Source organism: Euprymna scolopes, chromosome 21, assembly GCF_053919585.1.
Source record: "Euprymna scolopes isolate OS-2025 chromosome 21, ASM5391958v1, whole genome shotgun sequence".
NCBI lineage: Eukaryota > Metazoa > Mollusca > Cephalopoda > Sepiida > Sepiolidae > Euprymna > Euprymna scolopes.
The window spans coordinates 95,674,773-95,698,650 of NC_136502.1; the positions used below are offsets into that span (position 1 = coordinate 95,674,773).

At 34.7% G+C, this 23,878-nt stretch overlaps 1 protein-coding gene across 2 annotated transcripts; it reads right to left on the bottom strand.

Moving 5' to 3' along the window:
* Positions 1-19,911, bottom strand: LOC145242606 (uncharacterized). 2 transcript variants are annotated; one of them, XM_080105718.1, is made up of 3 exons: positions 19,755-19,911; positions 15,660-15,903; positions 1-4,495 (listed from the first exon to the last, which is right to left on the bottom strand). In XM_080105718.1, the coding sequence occupies exon 3, from the start codon at positions 4,365-4,367 to the stop codon at positions 1,920-1,922; it is 2,448 nt and encodes an 815-aa protein (XP_079961844.1). In that variant the 5' UTR covers positions 4,368-4,495; positions 15,660-15,903; positions 19,755-19,911; the 3' UTR covers positions 1-1,919. The 2 variants fall into 2 exon arrangements, with proteins under 2 accessions (XP_079961844.1, XP_079961843.1); XM_080105717.1 differs by lacking the exon at positions 15,660-15,903.
* Positions 19,912-23,878: the final 3,967 nt, after the last annotated feature.

Genomic DNA, 23,878 nt, shown 5'->3' on the forward strand with positions numbered 1-23,878 from the left:
TTTAGATTCTGAATATTTTTTTAATATAAGACGTGTAAAATATATTTAAATAAATAAAAAAAATGAAATTACAAAGAATTTATTTTGATTCCAGTAATTACTGGAAAGATGGAAATTGCTTGTATATATTTTTGTGTGCAACATTTTTTTTCTTATTTTCCTGTGTCTGTCCCGCTAAAGTGGGGTGTGCATTAATTTTTTTTTTTTTTTGTGTGTTCAGATTTGTTTAATTGCAATAGTTATGCTCTGCTTAATAAGTCACACCATCTGTTGCCAGGTTTTTTTTTTTAATTAATGAGTAAGTACTTATAGCAAAAAAAAAAAAAAAAACACTCACAAACAAAGGTTAATGGGTTGGATAGATTGACATTTTTAATGATGATGAATATGATGAGAGGATTGAAAATCTCCACATACCACACACTCAAAACAACAGTCGATCCAAAAAACAGCAATTCTTCCCCCTAGACTGTGAGGACTAAAAGGACAAAATTCTAAAGAGATTTTACATACAATACTTGGTATTCCCAAATAGTTACCCATCAAGTATTGACCAGTATAAACGGAGCTTAACTTTGGTGTGTCGATATAATTATAATCATATTTTCATCAAGGTAATACGGCATAATCATGTTGACCCACGGGTTCTTATTAGATCATCAAAGTTAAGCAACGTTGAGCGTGGTCAGTACTAAAACGGGTGACCATTTGGGAATTCCAGGTGCTGTATGTGCTCTCCGCTTATCTCGCCATTGTTTCCAGTCGTCCTGGACTTCTCCTTGTTACTGGACACAAGCAGTGCTGATTCAGGAGAGGTGTGGTTGGGGATTATACAATCCTTGCCTCACAGTTACAGGAGCAGCTACCCTTACAGGAAATATCCATTGTCTCTTGAGACTGAACGGAGGTATTAATTTTCACCAAAGTTTATGATATTAATGCTAAAGTGTTTATCTGAGTTTTCAAAGTATATGTTCAGAAAAAAAAAATTTTTTTTTTTTAAATCCATCACTGGTATTATTCTTTATAATAGCTGGGCAACTCTGGGTAGCCCTGCTGGTCATTAAGAAATGAAAAGTTGACTATGTATTAATGAAGATTTTTTAAAGCGTTCATTCATGTGGATATTAGCAAAAACGAATTGTCAAGTAAACGCTGTTTGACAGTGGAATCTGAAGTTTGATACTAAAAATCGAAAGCACAACATCAATTTAAGTCTGTTCACAAATGAAGTATATCTTCATACTTCGGACGATTGTTTGGGTTTTGGTACTTAGGCAGAGAAGGTACCAATGCTGCTTTTTGTAAATAGTATTTTCAAGTTAAATTTAAGTTTTACAATATCTTTTTGTTCATTAAATTATTAGGTGAAAGTAAGTGACAGGACAATTCCAATATAGTTTCTGATTCCACTACAATTGCCGATTTCGTTCTAAATTTCCGATTCTAGTTTTTGTAGGAATGTCTAAATTTTTAACTATAACATGTTTAATTTTTCCCGATAACAATAAAAACACATTTGAAATGTGCATATATTTTCTCAAATATAAAAACACACTTGCGAGGGGGTGGATGGGTGGGGGGTCTATAGATTTTAGTTTTACTGGATGTTTAAAAATCAATAAATATTTATTATTTTGTTACGAGCAGTGGAAAATTTTATTTTAAACAGAATATAAAAAAAAAAAAAAAGATAAGTACGGGAATCGTTTTTGGTATCGAAAAATAAGCACAAATGTTTTTGATTCCGATATCCCATAAAGTTCTGATTTTTCTGATTCTCGCTTAATCGTCCCAACACTAGTGAAAATACAGAATAGTTACAAAACACTCTCCACTCCTCAAGCTAAATAATAACATTATTATTTCAGCACGGTACCTTTTCTGCATAAGTACCCCTTTTTTTTTTTTTTTTAAACTTATAACTGCCATGTGTATGGATCTACGCTCGGTAACTGCTCCTCGTTGCTTTTAACCGAACTTACCAAATGCTTGGTGTGGATACGCATATGACGTTGCAACGTGTCCCGCCTCGCAAAATGTTTTGCACAGATGTTGCACTCGTATGCCTTCTCCCCTGTGTGCGTGCGTTTGTGCAGCTGGAGGTACTGCCTCTGCGCGAATTGTTTGAAGCAGACCTCACACTGATATGGCTTCTCCCCTGTATGGGATCTGTGGTGCATCTGGAGCGAGTTCTTGCGTGCGAACTGCTTGAAGCAGACCCCACACTGATATGGCCGCTCGCCAGTGTGAGAACGCTGGTGCAGCTGCAGGTAGTGGCGCTGTGCAAACAGCTTAAGGCAAATGTCACATCGGTACCGCTTCTTCGGAGAGTGGGTGCGCTGGTGGACGGTCAGCTTGTCGCGCTGTGCGAACCGCTTATGGCACACGTCACAGCTGAACGGACGCTCGCCTGTGTGCATCCGACGATGAATCTGCAATGTGGTCTTGCGTGCAAACTTTTGGATGCAGAAATCGCATTGAAATGGCTTTTCACCAGTGTGTGTTCGTCTGTGAATGACGAGATAGTGACGCTGTGTGAAATTCTTCAAACAGACATCACATTGCAGCAACTTCTCTCCGGTATGGATCCGACGATGGATCTGCAGATAGTATCGTTGCGCAAACTGTTTGTAGCAATAGTCACACTGGTAGCGCTTGCGGTAGACCATCATGCCAGGGTTTGTATTTACCATACCCATGGTTATATTATTACCATCAGTATTACTACGACCACTACTATTACTATGATTGATAACTTCTCCTTCACCAATGTCATTACCTCGAGCATCAGCATCGCCAACATTACCTGGTGTTACATTATTTTCTCTTACTACATTACTGTTGCTTGATTTTAAGACGTGTTTCGAACGAAGATGCATCTGTAACTGTCCTCGGTGAAAGAACGCTTCTCCGCAAAGTTCACAGTGATGAGGCCGCTCACCTGTATGCTGCGTCCGTCGGTGAATTAAGAGCGTGTCGCGACGGGCAAATTTCTGAATGCAGTAATCACACTGATAAGGCTTTTCACCTGTGTGCGTGCGGCGATGGATGCTGAGATAGTGACGCTGTGCGAAACGCTTCAGACAGATTTCACACTGATATGTCTTGGACGATTTCGGAATGCCGGACGGCATTGTACCATCATGGCGAGGCTCACTAGTAGCTTCGACCTTTTGATCTCCATGCGAGAACGGCATTATTACCATGGTTCCGATTTCGCCTTCATTTCCTTCCACAAAAACGTTGCTCGCCGCAGAGCTGTTGCCCTCGCCACCACTGCCTTGGACGTATGGATTCATCATTTTGTCCCTCGTGGGGAGATCAGGATCAGCATCGGGATCCGATTCCTGTAGTAGGTGATCCATCCCAGCACTAATCGCACTTTTTAAAAGTCCGGCGCTACTCTGATCAGCGACGTTGCCAGGAACGATATCAGGTTTGTGGTTTCTCCGGTGTCGCTGTAGTGTATCTTTGCGTCCGAAATGTTTGCCACAAAAATCGCAGGGAAAGGGTCTTTCACCAGTGTGGGTACGTCGGTGATTTAGCATCAAGTATTCTTGTGCAAACTGCTTGCCGCAATAGTCACAAAACAATTGTTTTAACGGCTTTTTAGGGGTTGGTTTCTGACCATAATGGGTTTGGATGTTAGACTGATTATGTTGTTGTTGTTGCTGCTGCTGCTGCTGCCTATGTTGTGATGATGATGATGATGAGGCGGAGGATGATGATGAAGACTGTTGACTAATCTGTCGGTTATTAGATGCCTGCTGATGATCCTGCTTTTGATGGTAATGTACCTCAGACTTGCTGGAGTGACTGTATTTCTTTAATGGCAATGCTGCAGCCGTACCCGAAGAGGAAACCCTGCTGTCCACCCCAGATCCAGAATGCTGATGCTGGTAGGATGTGGATTTTCCTCCACTCACGTGACCACTACAGGGGACCTCGCCACACCCACCATCAGTGGTGCCATCGTTGGACATGCCCTTTTGAGAAGAACTTTTCGACTGGAAACTGCTACAGTTATCCCTATTTGACCCACCAGCCCCGTAACCACTGCTACCACTGCTGTTCTGAGTTTTTTCTGGAAAATTCATCGACACAGCAGGAGGCGCAGTCATTGCAGGCAAATAACAAGCTTGTGAGAAAGTGTTTCCGTAGACGTCGGACGAAAAGACATTCTGACCCAAGTGTGATACGTGCTGGGAGGTGTCCAATACATGGTGACCCATCGAAAGTTGTTTTCCACCAGAGACATGCCCACCATGAGATGCACGGTGTGGTTGGGAGGCACTGCTAACTCTTGGTTGAAACTGTTTTCCATATAAGTCCCCGTAGATCGGCAAACCTGTTGACCGTTCCATAGTCAGGATTTAAGAGGCTCCCTAATGATTGTCTAAGGTCAGTTGTGCAAGTTGGGCTTATTTTGATGCGTGGTTTGTTTTTCAACTGGATTGAGTTTGTATCAGTTTTAGAACTGTTTTTAAGAATTCTGAAAAAAAAAAAAAAAAAAAAAATGTTACTGCAAACATCGAAATAAAATATTAACATAATAAAATATTAACGTAAAATATGGTGCTTCTTTTTTATAATAGCAAAATTCAAAAATAAAAATATTGAATTTCAAGTAAAATAAATGGTATCTACTTGACTGTAATGTCACAGTAATGAACATATCCAAAAATTATGCAAAACGATAGGGTAGAAAATTAATTATTAATGAAAACAGTTTTCAAAAACAATTAGTGAAAATTGAATTTTGCTAAATTGACCTAAGATTTTTTAAGTTTTCAGAAAATAATTACCTCCCTAATTACGATTCGAACTCTCTGGTTTCAGGTTTGAAGTTTAATATTTCAATTTTCAAATTTTGCTCTAATAACGTAGAAACACCTAAAATATTAACATGGAAATAAAATATTAAAATTTTCAAGACTTTCATGTCTTAACAGTGAAAAAAAATCATCATCAGCAGCAGCATCTTCGGTTTAACATCTAATTTAATTGCTAGCATGCATGCGACAGTTTTACGAAACTGACTTCAAATAAATCTATCTCTGGTTAAGTCTTTATTTATCCCATATGCTTTCTTTAACTTTTCCTTGCGAACTGGACCTGCTACATCAACTGTTCTACATTTACGAATCCAAGAATCCTTATCCATGTTTTTCAACATCATCATACTGTTGAAGTCTACTCTTTTGCACACATCTCCCAATACTGTCCAGATTTAATCTTAGAGTTCATCAGAATTAAAGCCGTCTTTAAAACTCATGTTATACATCTAGAGTATCATTCTCAAATTATTTCTTCATGCAACACATGTCCTCAACTCTCACGCCAAATTTCACTTTCAGATATCATCACATGTTGTAGACCTGCCTGATAGAATCTTCTCTAAAAAAACAAAAATAAATAAATAAACAGATACTTAAACAGTATAAATCATCATCATCATCATATTCGGTTTAACATCTGTTTTATATGGTGTTGGACGGCTTTATGAAATTGACTTCAAGACTAACCTTTATTTGGCTTCTTCAGACTATTGCACTTATCTTAAATGTTATTTTTACAACGTTTTGGCTGATGTAACCTTCAACCCTCTTCAGATGTATTTTGTTGAACTCGGGGAATCTGCACAGAATTTTGAATATAACCCTTTATTTAATCCGCAAAGGGTAGCATGCTCTTGTTCTGTCAGCCATGACAGAACGAGAACTGTCAGCCATGTCAGTTTGACAGAAAGATCCCCGAGTTTGATAAGATGCAACCGAAGAAAGTCAGAGGTTATATCAACAGAAACGAGAAAATAACACTCAAGATGAGAACAATAGTTTGAAGAATCGAAACAATTATTCCTTAATACATAAAAAATTCAGAAACATAAAATCTTTTTTTTTTTCTTTTTCAAATGCATCCTCATCACTTCCTCAAGTGTTTTTTTTTACCTATACTAATGGTTCATTGCTCTTCAAGGCCAAAGGCCACTCAAGGATAAGAAACAGTTATAATCTGCTTCCTTTCAATTTTGACCTCACAAAAAAGAAATGAAAAATATGTTCTGTTTAGTACAGTTATGGAAGCAGGAAATAGCAAGGGAATTCCAAAGTCTAGTAGTCTGAGGGAAGAAACTATCAAAGTAGAAGGTTTCTTGACATTTAAGGACCTCAATAGTGAGGGGTCACAAGTGCAATGAGTTCATCAGAGCATATTTTATTAAAGTACTTGCAAAGCAGGCATAGGAATGCAACATTGCAGTGATGGTGCAGAGGTTGAAGATTGGTCGATAGTGCGGAACTCATTAGATTTGAGACTCTTGTTTGAACCCTGTCTAAACGTGAAAGATGCACCAGCCCAGATATGGCACCAATACTCTATGCATGGGCAAGTTGCGTCTTTGTAGAGATATGCAATTATTTTATTACATGTTTACATGTCAACACGCTGAAAATGCTTTAGAACATTTTTTAATAAATTTTAGAGTAGGATTTCTTAAAAATTGGTAAGATTTTTATTTGGATGACACAACAGTATTATGAAAAGATTAACAGGGCAACAAGGCCAAGATCACAGTGTAGTATCTGTTCTGATGCTACACTTCACCTTTTCTGACTTCGGTCAGTGGACGAGAAATCCTTCATGACTGAGACAATTTTTATTTTTGTTCCTATCCAGAGTACTTCTTTTTGGAGAGCTGGATTTTCCCCACATTAAAAACCGACCTTATGCCTAACTCTGCCCTTGTGGTAAGTAAATAGGAACAGTGATTTATTGACATTGGACATGGAAACGATCATGTAGTCTGTACGGAGACATTCCTGCAGTAATATGTTCAACAAGTGGAAAGTTCTTGGATAGAAACTTTGTTTATGGAATCATTTGATTTTAGGAGCACACAATTTACCCTGCTAGCGCAGCTGTTCTACATCAACTAATCCAGGAATTGCCATATACTCTTTCAACGTGGCCATACCAACAAAATCTGTTGTCCTGCATGCATTTTCCTGTACTGTGCTGATTTAATCTTCCTCAGAGTTCATCAGATCTAAGCCCATGTTTTAGATTTATATTACACATCTATGATATCATTCTCATATCATTTCTCTCCATGCAACGCATGTCCACAACCCTTACTGGACAGGTTTCACTTCCATACTTCACCCTGCATGATAGACTCTTCACTTTTTAAATTAATATCTGTTTTTTTATCTTGTTACCATGCGTGTTTCAGCTGCACATAAACGTTTTCTAGAAACACAGGGATGCAACATTGCAGCGATGGGACAGAGGTTGGAGCTTGGCAGATAGTGCGGGACTCATTAGATTTGAGACTCTTGTTTGAATCCTGTCTAAGAGTGAAAGATGCACTGGCCCAGTATGCTTTGACGTCTGTCCATTATTTTATTGACACAGAACATAGTCAATAGGAACATTCGATAGGCTTCAATCTAGGACCCCCCCCCCCCCGTCCCAGCTAATAGCTGAGGGAAGAGAAGAATAAAAACTGATATCGATGCATGTGGAGATCGGTGATCTTTTAAACCAACTCATTTCAGGTGAAAAAAATTATATCACGTATTTACATGCCACGTCGAAATTAGTATAAATTCCAAAAATTACAAAAAAAAAATGATCTAGTAGAAAAATAATTATAGCCAAAAATAAAATTCACTGAGTTTATCAATTTATAGCTTTCCATTGTATGTTTTAATGTGAAAGAGTTCCCAAATTTCCAAGGGAGATAACTGCAGCTGATCAATTTAACCAATCTGTCATTTCAAAATATAAAACGTCTAGCTGTTGAAATTGTGGATGAAATTTCCTAAAAACTAAATATAAAACATCTATTGGATTATTTTTTGTAATTTTTGGAATTTATAATAATTTTGACATAACATAATGTTTTCATCTAAAATGCGTTTGTCTAAAAGATCACCGATCTACACAAGCACCTCGGTATCAATTGTTTAATATAAAAACTCCCACAGACAAAATGAAGGCAAATACGCACATTGACTAATTTTCTCCCTTTTATAAAGGAAAACAATTTGTTTGCACTTATGCATACAAATGACCATTTTACTTAAACAACTTTCATACTTAGTAATCTATCTATTTATCTATCTATATTTATATATCTATTTATCATATCTATATTTATATATCTATTTATCATATATATATTTATATAGCTATTTATCATATATCTATCTATCTATATATACAGTTACTTCCCCTGAAAATTGACTCCGGTATTGAAGTCAACCACACACATTATATAATTATTACTATAATAATTAAAAAAAAAAAATCTACAAACACTAGTGTTTCATCCTTTTGGGAATCATCAGTGCAGGGTGTCACGATTACCGCCAGTCAGGAGATTTGAACCGACCACGAAGACATCTCTGACTCTATTAGCAAGAAAAAAAAACTTACACGGCCAACTTTATATATATATATATATATATATATATATATATAAACCATGTAAATCGCTTTATTGCAGATAAAAATTCTTTAAATTTGGAAATTAATATAAACCGTTGTGAAAGTTTGTACATTAGAAGAGCATAACAAGGTGCGTTATTTTCATATATTTTTTAAGTTATGGTCACTTTTCTGTTTTCATGTAATTTTAACTGTCCATTGCTTTATTGCAAAATGCCCAGAAAATGACGATTGACTGCTACTGAAAAGGAGTGTATTGTTGCAGTCATTGCAGAAGATTTATCTCTTGTAGATCTGGGAGCGATCGAAGAAAACCACATTCATTCATAAACAAAACACCAAACCAAGGAAGGACAAAAACATGAGAAGGACAATTTCTCCTCGTGATATTAGAAAAATTTGCCATCAAGTTATCAAGCAGCTGTGCAGCATCAGTGTTGTCATATTTGATGAGGCTGGAATACCTTCTTTGTCCAGCAAACACGATGCAATGTGCTGGATGATATTGTAAGACCTGTTTTAAACAAAATTCATGAAGAAAAACGTATGAATTAGGCTAAAAAAATATGTGAAAAAAAACAACTTCCAAAATGTTTTTTTTTTACTGATGAGGCCCTTGAGAGCAACCCTTGATGGACCAGATGGATGGGCCAAAGTTTGGAGTCCTCTTGGAGCCTCTACACCTCATTGATTCCATCACTACTAAGGAGGTGAAGGTGTCATGTTTTGGGCTGCAATGAACTAATTGGACCTTTTTGAGTACCTAAAAATATCAAACTGACAAGCTAATCTTATATTGCATTTTTAGATGAGCATTTGTTGCCATGACTTCATGACCTCCCATTGTCGCGTCGCCAAATGATTTTCATGCACAACAATGTGCCATCCCATTCAGTCCAGACTACGACCGATTTCTGTGGATTTCTATGCATCAGTGGAGATAATCTCATGACATGGCTACTTTGTTCTTCAGATCTCAACCCCATTGAACAGTTCTGGTTAATTTTGAAGATGAAAGTTTATGAAGGATGAGTTCAATTTTTTGTCGAAAAATGCACTTTCGAGGAGGACTACGGAGGTTGCTGGTGGTATAACATCTTCTCACATCCATCGATTGACTTTATTCGTTGAAAAAAGATTGTTTAATATTATTTTGAAAAATGGAAGTTATGTTGGCAAGTAAACGATTTCTTTAACATAATAATAAAAATTTCATCCTTCGTTTTTGTTAATATTGTTACTGATTATTAGGGCTATGACAACAGCATATTCTTTTCATTGTTTTAGCTTTCGAGCATATATCCGACAGACACAATTAATCAACCGTAAAAGCATAAGATATCAATGGATATATACCTGAGAATCAAAACAAGGGAAAGAATATGCTGTTGTCATAGTATTCTTTGTTTCATTAAAATAAAGTTATGAAGTAAGAATATTGTTTTATTACCTAGAATGTACATTTACAAATACTTGCAATAAAGCGATGGACCTGAAAACAGAAACGTAAGCATAACTTTAAAAATATATTTGGAAATTCCACAAAAATTATGAGAATAACACACCTTGTCATGCTCTTCCAGTGTACAAACTTTCACCTATCTAGGGTTTATATTAATTTCCAAATTTAAAAAATTTTCACCTGCAATAAAACGATTTATACATTTTATATAGGTTGAATACCAGCGTCGATTGTGATTGGTTTGAATTTTTCAACCAGCATTAATTTTCATTTCATACACTGATGATTGGGTAAGCATGAAATATCACTATCTGTAGGTAAAAATGATATTTATTTATAAAAATATTATCTCTAAAAAAAAAAAATAATAAAGTGATAAAGATAAAATAAACTTTATACAATAACCCATCAAGATACAGAAAGCTCTACATGAATGAGTGGAGCAAATGCTATAGGAAACACTTGATGACAATACAAAGTTAAACAAATTTTATTTGATCATCAAATCAATTAGGTAAAACGTGAAATTTAAAGAAAACTCTTTAGACGATGGTATTTCAAAGCTTAATCAGGGTTCTACGGACAATTTTTTCTTTAGTTGACTTTTGACGACTAAATATTTTTGTTCACCAGCCAAACAGAAAAGTCATTAGCCAAACCCACATGATTTTTGGAATATGACATCTCCGTTCTGTATGAGTACATGCATCATGAAGATATTTTTGTACTTTTTTAAAAACATAAGTGTAATTCTAAATATGAACCGAGTTTTATGTAAAGATTTGAAGGTATAAACATTTGAATTTCTTCAGAGTTTTTTTTAAATAGACTTTGATAAAAAAAGAAAAGAGTATATTGTTCTATTATTATATTATCATCATTATTATATTATTATTATTATCATTATTATAATTATTTTTATAGTTTAAATAATTGGATTTTGCTAAGAAACTAAGGTTGAAAAGACATGTTTTACTCAGTAATGAGCTTTGGTAGATTGTTGGTGAAAAAAAACAAAAACACTATTGGCAAAAGATAAGCGTTTCATTATTTCTAGTTGCCACTGGAAAAATTACTTGCACATACAGGGTGACCCCCCCCCCCAAAAAAACGGGCCCCAACTCTAATTAGGCCTTGTTTCTTAGTGTTTTGTCTGAATGAAATGAAACTTTGGTCATAACTAGTTTATTATATTCAAAACATCACATCAAAACACTAGGGTCTTTGGCCTTTATTTCTCCGTTCTACAGCATATGTTCTAGATGGCCTCCATTTAGCTTTTGTTTTTTTTGGGGTCACCCTGTATGACTGTTTTACTCGCAATGTAAAGCTCTGTTAATGTTTCTTATAAGTAGAAAAGAAAAGAAAAGAGAAGAAAAGAAAAGAAAAGAGAAAGATTATTAAAAAAAAAACTGGCATAAGAACATTTGTCTAGAAATAAAACATAAAAAGTATACTATAGTTATAAAAAATAGAATTAGACAAAAAAATATACAAAAGTTTAGAAAAAATATATAGGATTGTGTTAGAATGAGGGGTTACAGGTCAGTAGAAAGTAAAAAAATTAAGAAAAATTACATATGCAGACTTAAATATTTAAAATCATAACAAAAATAAACACTGAGTAATCAGAAAAACAAAAGAAAATCTAAAGATAAAAAAAAGTGAAAAAAAAATCATCTGAAGTGAAATGGATGAGATTATGATGTGTATGTTTGAAATTGTTATTGAAAATTTGTAACATAAATGAACCACATACACACAAACAAAAACACACATACCCATACATACAGATACCAGTAATCATAGGAGCAACTGGGCTTATGAAAAAGAACTTTAAAAAGTACATAGCAAGCATACCCGGTGAACCAAGTGCAAGTGAAATACAAATGATTGCACTGAAAGGGACGGCTAGAATCCTGAAAAGATCTCTTGGTTGGACTCACTAAAATAGGGGTAAATGTCAGACATCTGGTTGGATGTCCCATCCCCTAAAAAAAAGTTTAAGAAAAATGAAAAAAAAAAAAAGTACAAATAGTTGCAAACATATACACTTTCATACATACATACGCAGTATCATCCACGCATTCATGAGGTGTGTATGTATAATGTGCGTATGCTTAAGATTTCTGCTACTTTGCATGTCAGTCTCTCCCTGGCTTCTTTTGCTTTATTGTTCCTTTTGATTCTGTCAACTTTTCATATAGCCAAGCGTCATAAAAAATATGTATTCATTAATTACACATTAAACATAAGCAACGCGACTTGTTAAAATAAGTCTCATGAAAGACAACTGGCAGATAGTCTAATATTTTTAGTGCACTGAGATATGTAGTAATTCTGTAGGATTTAGTGCGCTGAGATATGTAGTAATTCTGTAGGATTTAGTGCACTGAGATATGTAGTAATTCTGTAGGATTTAGTGCGCTGAGATATGTAGTAATTCTGTAGGATTTAGTGCGCTGAGATATGTAGTAATTCTGTAGGATTTAGTGCGCTGAGATATGTAGTAATTCTGTAGGATTTAGTGCACTGAGATATGTAGTAATTCTGTAGGATTTAGTGCGCTGAGATATGTAGTAATTCTGTAGGATTTAGTGCGCTGAGATATGTAGTAATTCTGTAGGATTTAGTGCGCTGAGATATGTAGTAATTCTGTAGGATTTAGTGCACTGAGATGTGTAGTAATTCTGTAGGATTTAGTGCGCTGAGATATGTAGTAATTCTGTAGGATTTAGTGCACTGAGATATGTAGTAATTCTGTAGGATTTAGTGCGCTGAGATATGTAGTAATTCTGTAGGATTTAGTGCACTGAGATGTGTAGTAATTCTGTAGGATTTAGTGCGCTGAGATATGTAGTAATTCTGTAGGATTTAGTGCGCTGAGATGTGTAGTAATTCTGTAGGATTTAGTGCGCTGAGATATGTAGTAATTCTGTAGGATTTAGTGCGCTGAGGTATGTAGTAATTCTGTAGGATTTAGTGCGCTGAGATATGTAGTAATTCTGTAGGATTTAGTGCGCTGAGATATGTAGTAATTCTGTAGGATTTAGTGCGCTGAGATATGTAGTAATTCTGTAGGATTTAGTGCGCTGAGATATGTAGTAATTCTGTAGGATTTAGTGCACTGAGATGTGTAGTAATTCTGTAGGATTTAGTGCACTGAGATGTGTAGTAATTCTGTAGGATTTAGTGCACTGAGATGTGTAGTAATTCTGTAGGATTTAGTGCACTGAGATGTGTAGTAATTCTGTAGGATTTAGTGCGCTGAGATATGTAGTAATTCTGTAGGATTTAGTGCGCTGAGATATGTAGTAATTCTGTAGGATTTAGTGCACTGAGATATGTAGTAATTCTGTAGGATTTAGTGCACTGAGATATGTAGTAATTCTGTAGGATTTAGTGCACTGAGATGTGTAGTAATTCTGTAGGATTTAGTGCACTGAGATGTGTAGTAATTCTGTAGGATTTAGTGCACTGAGATGTGTAGTAATTCTGTAGGATTTAGTGCACTGAGATGTGTAGTAATTCTGTAGGATTTAGTGCACTGAGATATGTAGTAATTCTGTAGGATTTAGTGCACTGAGATGTGTAGTAATTCTGTAGGATTTAGTGCACTGAGATGTGTAGTAATTCTGTAGGATTTAGTGCGCTGAGATATGTAGTAATTCTGTAGGATTTAGTGCACTGAGATATGTAGTAATTCTGTAGGATTTAGTGCGCTGAGATATGTAGTAATTCTGTAGGATTTAGTGCACTGAGATATGTAGTAATTCTGTAGGATTTAGTGCACTGAGATGTGTAGTAATTCTGTAGGATTTAGTGCACTGAGATATGTAGTAATTCTGTAGGATTTAGTGCACTGAGATGTGTAGTAATTCTGTAGGATTTAGTGCGCTGAGATATGTAGTAATTCTGTAGGATTTAGTGCACTGAGATATGTAGTAATTCTGTAGGATTTAGTGCACTGAGATATGTAGTAATTCTGTAGGATTTAGTGCACTGAGATATGTAGTAATTCTGTAGGATTTAGTGCACTGAGATATGTAGTAATTCTGTAGGATTTAGTGCACTGAGATATGTAGTAATTCTGTAGGATTTAGTGCACTGAGATATGTAGTAATTCTGTAGGATTTAGTGCACTGAGATGTGTAGTAATTCTGTAGGATTTAGTGCACTGAGATATGTAGTAATTCTGTAGGATTTAGTGCACTGAGATATGTAGTAATTCTGTAGGATTTAGTGCGCTGAGATATGTAGTAATTCTGTAGGATTTAGTGCACTGAGATATGTAGTAATTCTGTAGGATTTAGTGCACTGAGATATGTAGTAATTCTGTAGGATTTAGTGCACTGAGATGTGTAGTAATTCTGTAGGATTTAGTGCGCTGAGATATGTAGTAATTCTGTAGGATTTAGTGCACTGAGATGTGTAGTAATTCTGTAGGATTTAGTGCACTGAGATATGTAGTAATTCTGTAGGATTTAGTGCACTGAGATGTGTAGTAATTCTGTAGGATTTAGTGCGCTGAGATATGTAGTAATTCTGTAGGATTTAGTGCACTGAGATATGTAGTAATTCTGTAGGATTTAGTGCACTGAGATGTGTAGTAATTCTGTAGGATTTAGTGCGCTGAGATATGTAGTAATTCTGTAGGATTTAGTGCGCTGAGATATGTAGTAATTCTGTAGGATTTAGTGCGCTGAGATGTGTAGTAATTCTGTAGGATTTAGTGCGCTGAGATGTGTAGTAATTCTGTAGGATTTAGTGCGCTGAGATGTGTAGTCATTCTATGGAGGATAAAGTCGATGATATAGCTATGTGTTGATATATCTGCATATTCACATTTAATCAAAATTATTGAATACACATAAAAATAATTTATATTAACAACAGATGAATATAGTAGTAAAAAATATAATTTATTCAATTGAAAACATTGTTGGAATAATTTGTTTATAAATACATAGCAACGGTGTTAAGCCATCACCAAAACCAAAGAATTAACGTGAAACTTTGCTTCAATTTTGAAAAAAACGGTTGTTCACATTAATAGGTAATTGCAAACAAAGACGCCATCTTCCTTGCGTGAGTCACTGATTTGAAATATTTTCTACTCAGAAAAACATATTTTGTATAAAAAACAATATCTTTGGAATAAAATTTTGATCTAAATTGTTCGTCACACTGCATTTCTATCAATTCCATTTGAAAACATTTCGATACTGTCACCATCTCCACATCAACTGGCAGATAGTTCATCATTTTTAGTGCACTGAGATGTGTAGCCATTCTATGGAAAATAAAGTCGACGATATAGTTAAAATAAGAACTGTTAACATATTTGCATATCACATTTAATCACAAAAATATAAAAAATAAATCACATTAGAAATATGAATATAGTATTCATATTATTTTAATTGGAATTCATTAGTGAGATGAGTATTACTTATATTAATTTTTATTTATTTCGGACTATTATTCTCATCTTTATTAGTTGTTGTTTCACGATGTTTCGGCCAACTATTCCTCTGGCCTTCGCCAGGTGGTAACGTTGTGAAACAACAACTACTAAAGATGAGAATAATAGTCCGCAATAAATAAAAATTAATATAAATAATACTCATCTCAATAATGAATTCCAATTAAAATGATATATATACAATTCGGTACGGACCCGACCATGAAAGATCAGATAATAAATAAACGTGGATTTATAAGATAAAAAAAATCCAACCTTGATCGCTCTTCGGGGCCCGTGGCGCAGTTGATAGAGATGTTAAATCTCTACGGTTCCAGATGAGCATTGTCTGAAGATAGCGGTTTTAATCCTACCCAAAACCGACCAGAGGCTTACTTGGCCAAAACGGATGGCAGTGATTGCTGAGAATGCAGTTAGGATATTCGAAGTTCCTATCCATCGCGGTTACCACCTGACAAAGGCCAGAGGAATAGTTGGCCGAAACGTCGTGAAACAACAACTAATAAAGATGAGAATAATAGTCCAAAATAAATAAAAATTAATATGAATATATTAGTAAAAAATATGATTTATTCAATTGAAAACATTGTTGGAATAATTTATTCATAAATACATTGCAGCAGTGTTAAGCTATCACTAACAACCAAAGAATTAATGAGAAACTTGGTGATTTTTATTAATTGAGATTGTTTCGATATTTAATTTCAAACTTGTTGATGCTTAGGGCATCAGCAAGGTGGTTTTTCAGCAAGATATCAATAATAATAATAATAATAATAATATATGTCCTGTGTCGAGTCATGCAGCGCAAAAAAAAAAAAAAAAAAATCAGTGTAAGACTATTTTTTAAGAGAAAGGATATGATAAAATAAAAACATAGTCCATTGAAAGATTCCAGCAACTTATAAAGGGTAGGTGGCAGGGGTAAACGATGGGGATGAGCAGTGTTGGAGGAATGAAATAGAAAGCCGACTGAGACAACATTGTCTCTTTAAAGCTGCCCCTGCTTAATCATTGGTTCAGTTTTTGTTTTATGTTCATTTGTTTATTTTTCATGCAGAAATAGAGATGATTAGGTTTTGATCGTGTTCTTGCAGTTATCATATTCAAATTCAGTTAGGTGGATCAGAGAAAGATTACAGTCAGCCTTTTGTTGAATTCGAAAGCCTGATCAGTCATGTTAAAAATAGTCATTGGTAATCAACTTGGTCAGATTGGTGATCTTTTAATCCAACACATTTCAGGTGAAAACATTATTACGTATTTACGGGCCATGTCAGAATTAATATAATTTCACAAATTACAAAAAACTTATCTAATAGACAAATAATTCGAAGCAAAAATAGAATTTATTGAATTATCAAGTTTCATTGCTTTTTGTGAAAGAGTTTGTGCGACCAATTCAGTATGATAAACTGACGTATCTGCTGCAACGTAAATCGACTAAATTTAAGGGTCAGCCATTTTTAAACAACATGTCAGAATGCAATTGTGGAGGATTTGTTTTTATCAAAAATACATCTAGCACATCTTCTACTGGATCATTTTTCGTAATTTTTGGAATTGCAAGAGAGCTATATGCCCAGTCTGTTAAATCCAAAGTAGCTGATCAGCAGCTTGGTTCCCACCAGTTTTGGCAAATAACAAATAGGATCCTGAACAGAAGTGTGCGTTCTATCCCAACCATTATCAATGTCATCTCATCAGCATCAGACAAGGCCAAACTGTTTGCAAAGAACTTTGCAGCCAATTCTACCCTATGCGATGAAGGCCATCAACTCCCCTCCTATAACACAGAACACGCTAGGTAATATACAAATATCTGTGCATGAGATCGCCAAGCTAATCAAGAACCTTGATTCCAGTAAAGCAACTGGCCCTGACGGCATCCCAATTATAGTGTTAAAAAAGCTTCAACCAGAACTTGCTCCCATACTTACGAAACTGTTTAAGCGTTGCCTTAAGGAAAAGTGCTTTCCGACTCCTTGGAAAACCTCATCAGTATGCCCTGTATTTAAAATATCAAAGGCCTTCGACAAGGTATGGCATAAGGGTCTACTTCACAAGATTTCCAGCTACGGTATAACTGGAAATGTTTTCTCAATCATTAAATCATTTCTCTCCGATAGGCTCATAAGAGTAGTGGTCGATGGACAAAAATCAGAGGCCTGCAGTATTAATGCTGGAGTCCCTCAAGGGTCAATCCTGGGCCCAACTCTCTTCCTGATCTGCATCAATGACCTCCCTAAACACATACTTAAATCATTCGTTGACATCTATGCTGATGACACGGCCATCTACGGCAACACATCAAAGGCTGTAAATGACAAAATTCTCTCTGATTCTCTCTCCTCTGATCTTGAGCGCGTGGTTCAGTTGGGGAAGACGTGGCTGGTTACCTTTAATGCATCTAAAACCAAACTCCTATCCTTACATCATCAATGCTCTGATCATCGTCTGGCATCAATTGAGATAGATGGCTCTCGTCTGGGAGAAGCCATCTGTTTTGACAAGCTTCTGGGTTTGTCCTTTACTCCTGATCTGAAATGGAACACGTACATCAAGTCTGTTACCAAGGTCGCTGGAAAGATGGTGGGATCCTTCTACCGCTCCAGAAGATATCTCACTACTGATGCAATTCTCTATCTATATAAAAGCCAAGTACGCCCAAGGATGGAGTACTGCTGCCATATCTGGGCAGGGGCTGCTAAAAACAGCCTATCCTGCCTTGACAGAGTACAAAATAGACTTTGTGGCTTAGTGGGGGATGCCCTTTTCTCTACCCTGCAACCTCTCTCCCACAGAAGAGACGTTGCGAGCCTATCCTTGTTTTATCGTTATTTCCATGGCAGGTGCTCGTCTGAACTCCAATCTCTGGTCCCCCCTCACCAATCTTTCACGAAACACACCCGTCTAGCTGAATCTATTGTGAAAAATTTCCTCCACTCTTTATCTGTGCCTAAATCAAAATGTGAATTCCATGAACAAAGCTTCTTTCTTAGAACTGCGCGCATGTGGAACTCTGTTCCGTCTGCCTGCTTCCTACCTGACTACAACTTGGATGTCTTCAAATCCAACGTAAACAAATTCCTAATGAACCGCCCCCTTAAGTAAACACTTCATCAAATCTCCACACTAACGTACTGTACTTGCGATAACCCTTATCCCTGAGTGGCTTCCGGGCCTTGATAAGTGGTGACTGGTGACCACCGTGTAAAAAAAAAAAAATTATACTAATTTCCAAATGACACGTAATATTTTCACATGAAACGCGTTGGATTAAAAGATCAATAATCTAAACAAGCACCCATTATTCCGGTACTAGTACAGTTTAATCAAGACATTAAAAAATGAAAATATTGTACAAGTACCTTAAATTGTAAGGTTAAAGTACAGAATACCCTCCTCTCTCCATGTTAAGAATGGCTTTCTAAATAATAACGTTATTATTTCAGCACGGATCAATAAGTGCACTCACTAGTACCAATTTAGAAAGCCATTCTTAATATGCTTATATTGAGGGGGCGGAATTTTCCGAAATGAAAACAATTTGCGGCGACAAATCAATTTTTAAAAAATAGGATTACAGAAACAGGGGACATAACACAGATTGCTTATTTTAGAAAACGTATTTGAGATTACTTTCAATATTTTAGCTTATTAATGAAATTATTTATCTAAAAATAATATTTTTCATATAAATTTACGAAAACAGAACTGGAAATTATTTAACTTTTAATTAAAGTAGTTTTTGTTGTTTAACTAAATTGGTACTTATGCACTATGCAGTTAGTTACCGCGTTGAAATAATAACGCTATTATTTAGAAAGCTATTCTTAACATTGTGTGGAGGGTGTTTTGTAACTATTCTGTACTTTCACCTAACAATTTAAAAAAAAAACTCCCTTATTTCACATTTTATCTCCCTTGTTTGATCTGCCGACTTTGTTTGTACAAGCATCCAATTTGCTTATGGCTGTTAAACTGCAGTAGTGCCAAAAACATTTTTTCTACATAAAATTGCAAAATGTCTGGGTTTTTTTTTTTTTTTTTTTGTTAAGTTGAACAAAACCAACCAAGAAATAATGACGAATCCAAGGTTTGATTTTGAATTCGACATTTTTATTTTAAAATAAAGTCTAACTAAAATTGAAAAAAAAAAAAACTCAAAGATAATAGAAATAAAAACTAAATCAAATAAAATGATAATTTTTTTTTTTATCTTTCCGTTTTCTTTGCTGAGAACGTTGAAGGCTAAGAAACATTAACCACACCCGATCATTATGGCGATGAAAATAGGAAAAATCATTTTAAAAAATAAAAGCCAATAGTTTATGCGTCGTTGCTTACCTTTTTATATCATTTTTTCTTCTTTTCGATTCCTTTTGTTTGCATTAAAATATCGACGACAAGTAAATAAAGAGAAAATAAAAAAAAAAAAGCGTCGGGGAAGGGGAACACAGAGAAAGACAAGATTGAACGGGAACCGGTGTTAATCACAATTTGTCCCGTCTGAAAAAATAGTTCAAGAACACTTATAATTCGGACGTTCTTAGCCTTCTAGCCAAGCCCCTGAAACTTCTTGAAGGGCCTTGTGCCAAAGTTTGTTTTTGTTTGTGAAATTTTACTTTTGATTGTTAAAAAATTGATTGTAACTTTTTAAAAACCGGAATAAACTATATAAACAAGATCAAAGTGTAGTATCTGTTCTTCAGATGCTGCACTTCAATTTCTTGTTCTCAGTTAGCAGAAGAGAAATCCTTCATGACTGAGACAATTTTTATTTTTGTTCCTTTTCTCAACGTTAAAAGACGACCCTTTCCCGTGAGGAGGTATTGTAAATAGTAACTTCAGGGAAGGAAAAAAAACCCACCAAAAACTTTGGTTCTTTGATAGGACAGATGCGCATAAAAATATATGGTCCTTCTTCGATATTGTAGCGAAATTCGAAATATTGAATTCCAACTAAAATTAACGTATGGTATCTGCTGAATTGTCATGTCGCAGAAATGAAAATATCAAAAAATTACGAAAAACGATAAGATAGAAAATGAATTATTAATGAAAATAGTTTTCGAAAAGATTTTCTTTTTTTAAATCAATTTTCACCCCAAACAAGGCACAGTGCCACTTTGAAGTAGGGAGCTACTATTGGGGCATAAGTTGCAGGGGCATTATGAAGGGAGATGAGTAGCAAGATGTTTGTTTACATTACACTTGAACTTCTGCATGTCAGTACAGTTGGGAAAGCAGAAGCCTGGAAGGGAGTTCCAAAGTCTAGCAGTTCTGGGGAAGAAACTATTGGAGTAGAAGGCTTTCTTACACCTAGGGATCTCTACTGTGAAGGGGTGGGACTTAGCTGCTTGTCGGATTTGTCGTGGGTAGTCACGTTGAGGGGATACAAGTGCTTGTAGGTCGTCAGAGCATTCACCATTAAAGTACTTGTAGAACAGGCAGAGAGATGCAACATTTCGTCAGTGGTACAGAGGCTGAAGCCTAGATGACAGTTCAGGACCAATCAGGTTGGCGACTCTCTTTTGTACCCTGTCCAGGAGTGAGAGACAAGCAGCAGATGCACCAGCCCAAATGTGACAACAATACTCGATACATGGGTGAATGGTGGCCTTATAGAGGTACAGGATACTTTCAGGCATAAGTAGTTTTCTAGAACGGTAGAGAGAGCCCACCTTCTTTGCAGCAGCCTTGGCAATACTCTCAAGGTATCTATTCCAGTTCATGTATCCTATAAACATTAGGCCGAGGAGTTTAAAGGAAGTACTTTCAGGTAATGTGTTCTTGGCCATTGTTATTAGTGGTGGAGAAGGTTTCTTGTAAAGTGTGTATATAAATTAATAGCATCAAGGCAGAGGAAGTAACTCAATCCATATTTTTTTTTACACTCATGGTGGCTGTCATGCAATCATCTATTTGTACAAAGCACATGTTCTATGTAATGATGCAGTGATATTTAGCTAATTTTGACATGACAATTAGGTAAACATTGCTTCTTGTTGAAATTGATAAAAACACTAAGTAGTTATCATTGTTTTATTCATGAAAACTCATTTTTTCGACTATTGCATTTTTTTTCTTTTTCATTGGTTAATAATTTATCCTTTTTTTCATTGGTTAATAATTTATCCTTTTTTTCATTGGTTAATAATTTATCCTTTTTTTCATTGGTTAATAATTTATCCTTTTTTTCATTGGTTAATAATTTATCCTCTTTTTTTTCATTGGTTAATAATTTATCCTTTTTTTCATTGGTTAATAATTTATCCTTTTTTTCATTGGTTAATAATATATCCTTTTTTTCATTGGTTAATAATTTATCCTTTTTTTTTTCATTGGTTAATAATTTATCCTTTTTTCTTTTCATTGGTTAATAATTTATCCTTTTTTTCATTGGTTAATAATTTATCCTTTTTTTTTCATTGGTTAATAATTTATCCTTTTTTTCATTGGTTAATAATTTATCCTTTTTTTCATTGGTTAATAATTTATCCTTTTTTTCATTGGTTAATAATTTATCCTTTTTTTTTCATTGGTTAATAATTTATCCTTTTTTTCATTGGTTAATAATTTATCCTTTTTTTTTTCATTGGTTAATAATTTATCCTTTTTTTTTTCATTGGTTAATAATTTATCCTTTTTTTTTTCATTGGTTAATAATTTACCTTTTTCCTAATTGGTTAAACTTAATAGTATCCTGAAATGTTTGCAAAACTATTAAAATGAATAACTCTACAAACACTTCAGGATGTTATTACTATTGCTAAAGTTTATTTTATTAATAGTTGGTTTTTTAGATTTTATTAGTAATAGTTTTAGTATTTCAAGTTTCCGTTTATTATTGGTTTGTTCAAGTATAGATGTGTTGTAAACTAAAATTTTTCTAAATTGGGACAGAGGACAGGAATTTTGGTTAGTCAAGTGATTAAATATAGTGCTGTTATCAGAGCGATGCATGGTTAATCTCCTCAACAAAGTGATGGTAATCAAACCTATATGTATATGCTTTCACTTTTATTGTCAGGGCATTTGAACTCATATACTAAGTTAGTCCTATCAAGCAGCTCAGTCGAAGGGGAGGAGTTATTAGTTATAATCAGGTTAGAGATTTTAAATTTATCATAGTGAATGATTAATTTAATTTTTTTTTAGGGCCTATAGGTTGCGCACTTTTATCCCTGACGATGAATCCTGAAGGATTGGAAAGTACTCAGACTTACATCAGCCAGTTCTCGTCAGAAGTGAAGACTGTTATTTGGAAGTTGGAAAGGATCGAAAATAGAATTAATAGACAAAAAACATCTATTTTATTTAATGATATATATATATATATATATATATATATATATATATATATATATATATATATATATATATATATATAATTATTTTTTTACTATAATAATTGAATACCTACAGACACTAGTGTTTCATCCTTTCGGGATTCTTCAGTGCAGGGTGTCACGATTACTACCAGTCGAACGATTCGAACCCCGCAGCACGAGACATCTCTGGCTCGATTAGCGGAGGCCGCATCCATTCGGCTACTATTAACCGTGTGAAATAGCGTTGAATTTTAAACATTTTAATTTAAATGCTCATTACGTCAGACAGACAGTGATCAAATCGTTATACGATGATCTACGTATAAGAGACAAATTGACCGACTTTTTAATTCAACGGAAAGTGCTCAACGATAAGAAACGAATTTCTTAAAGGGGCTGTCATAATATTTTTTTACTATAATAATTAAATACCTACAGACACTAGTGTTTCATCCTTTCATCCTATATATATATATATATATATATATATGCTACTAAGATATAGCTCCTTTTCTTCAACAATTACAACAATACTCTTTTCAACTACTGGTTGCCTTACATAATAGCACTCTACCTGAACTACACCAATATTAATATTGATATGTTAGTTAGTATTGTAAGGAAGAAAATAAACATATATATATATATATATATATATTATATATATATATATATATATATATATATATGTTGTTAAACAGCACAGCATTTCTTGGTTTGACAATTTTCCGTTTTATTTTTTCCAGTTTTCGAATAATCCTTCTTGTGTTATATGTAAAATGGTGTAAAAGTGTTCCGTAGTCTGCGAGCGCTTTCGGCGTTTCCGCCATCATCAGGCTGGTTATAAATAAAAGGCATTTTAAAATTACGTCGAATGATAAGGTCGTGTTTTAAAATTACATCATACTATAAGATCGTTTTTGGCTTATGTGGGCTATTTATATACAAATTTATTGGACAGTTTTCCTTTTTTTTTTATATACATTAACAGAGGCATTTTAAAATATTTTTGCTGGATTCATAATTTATATTGTTTATTTTGGGTTGTCTCACTTTTATATACAATGCCTCCAACACCTTCAGTCTCCTAACGTTAGAGTCTGTTTGTAAAATTTTGGTATTTTCTACCATGATGTT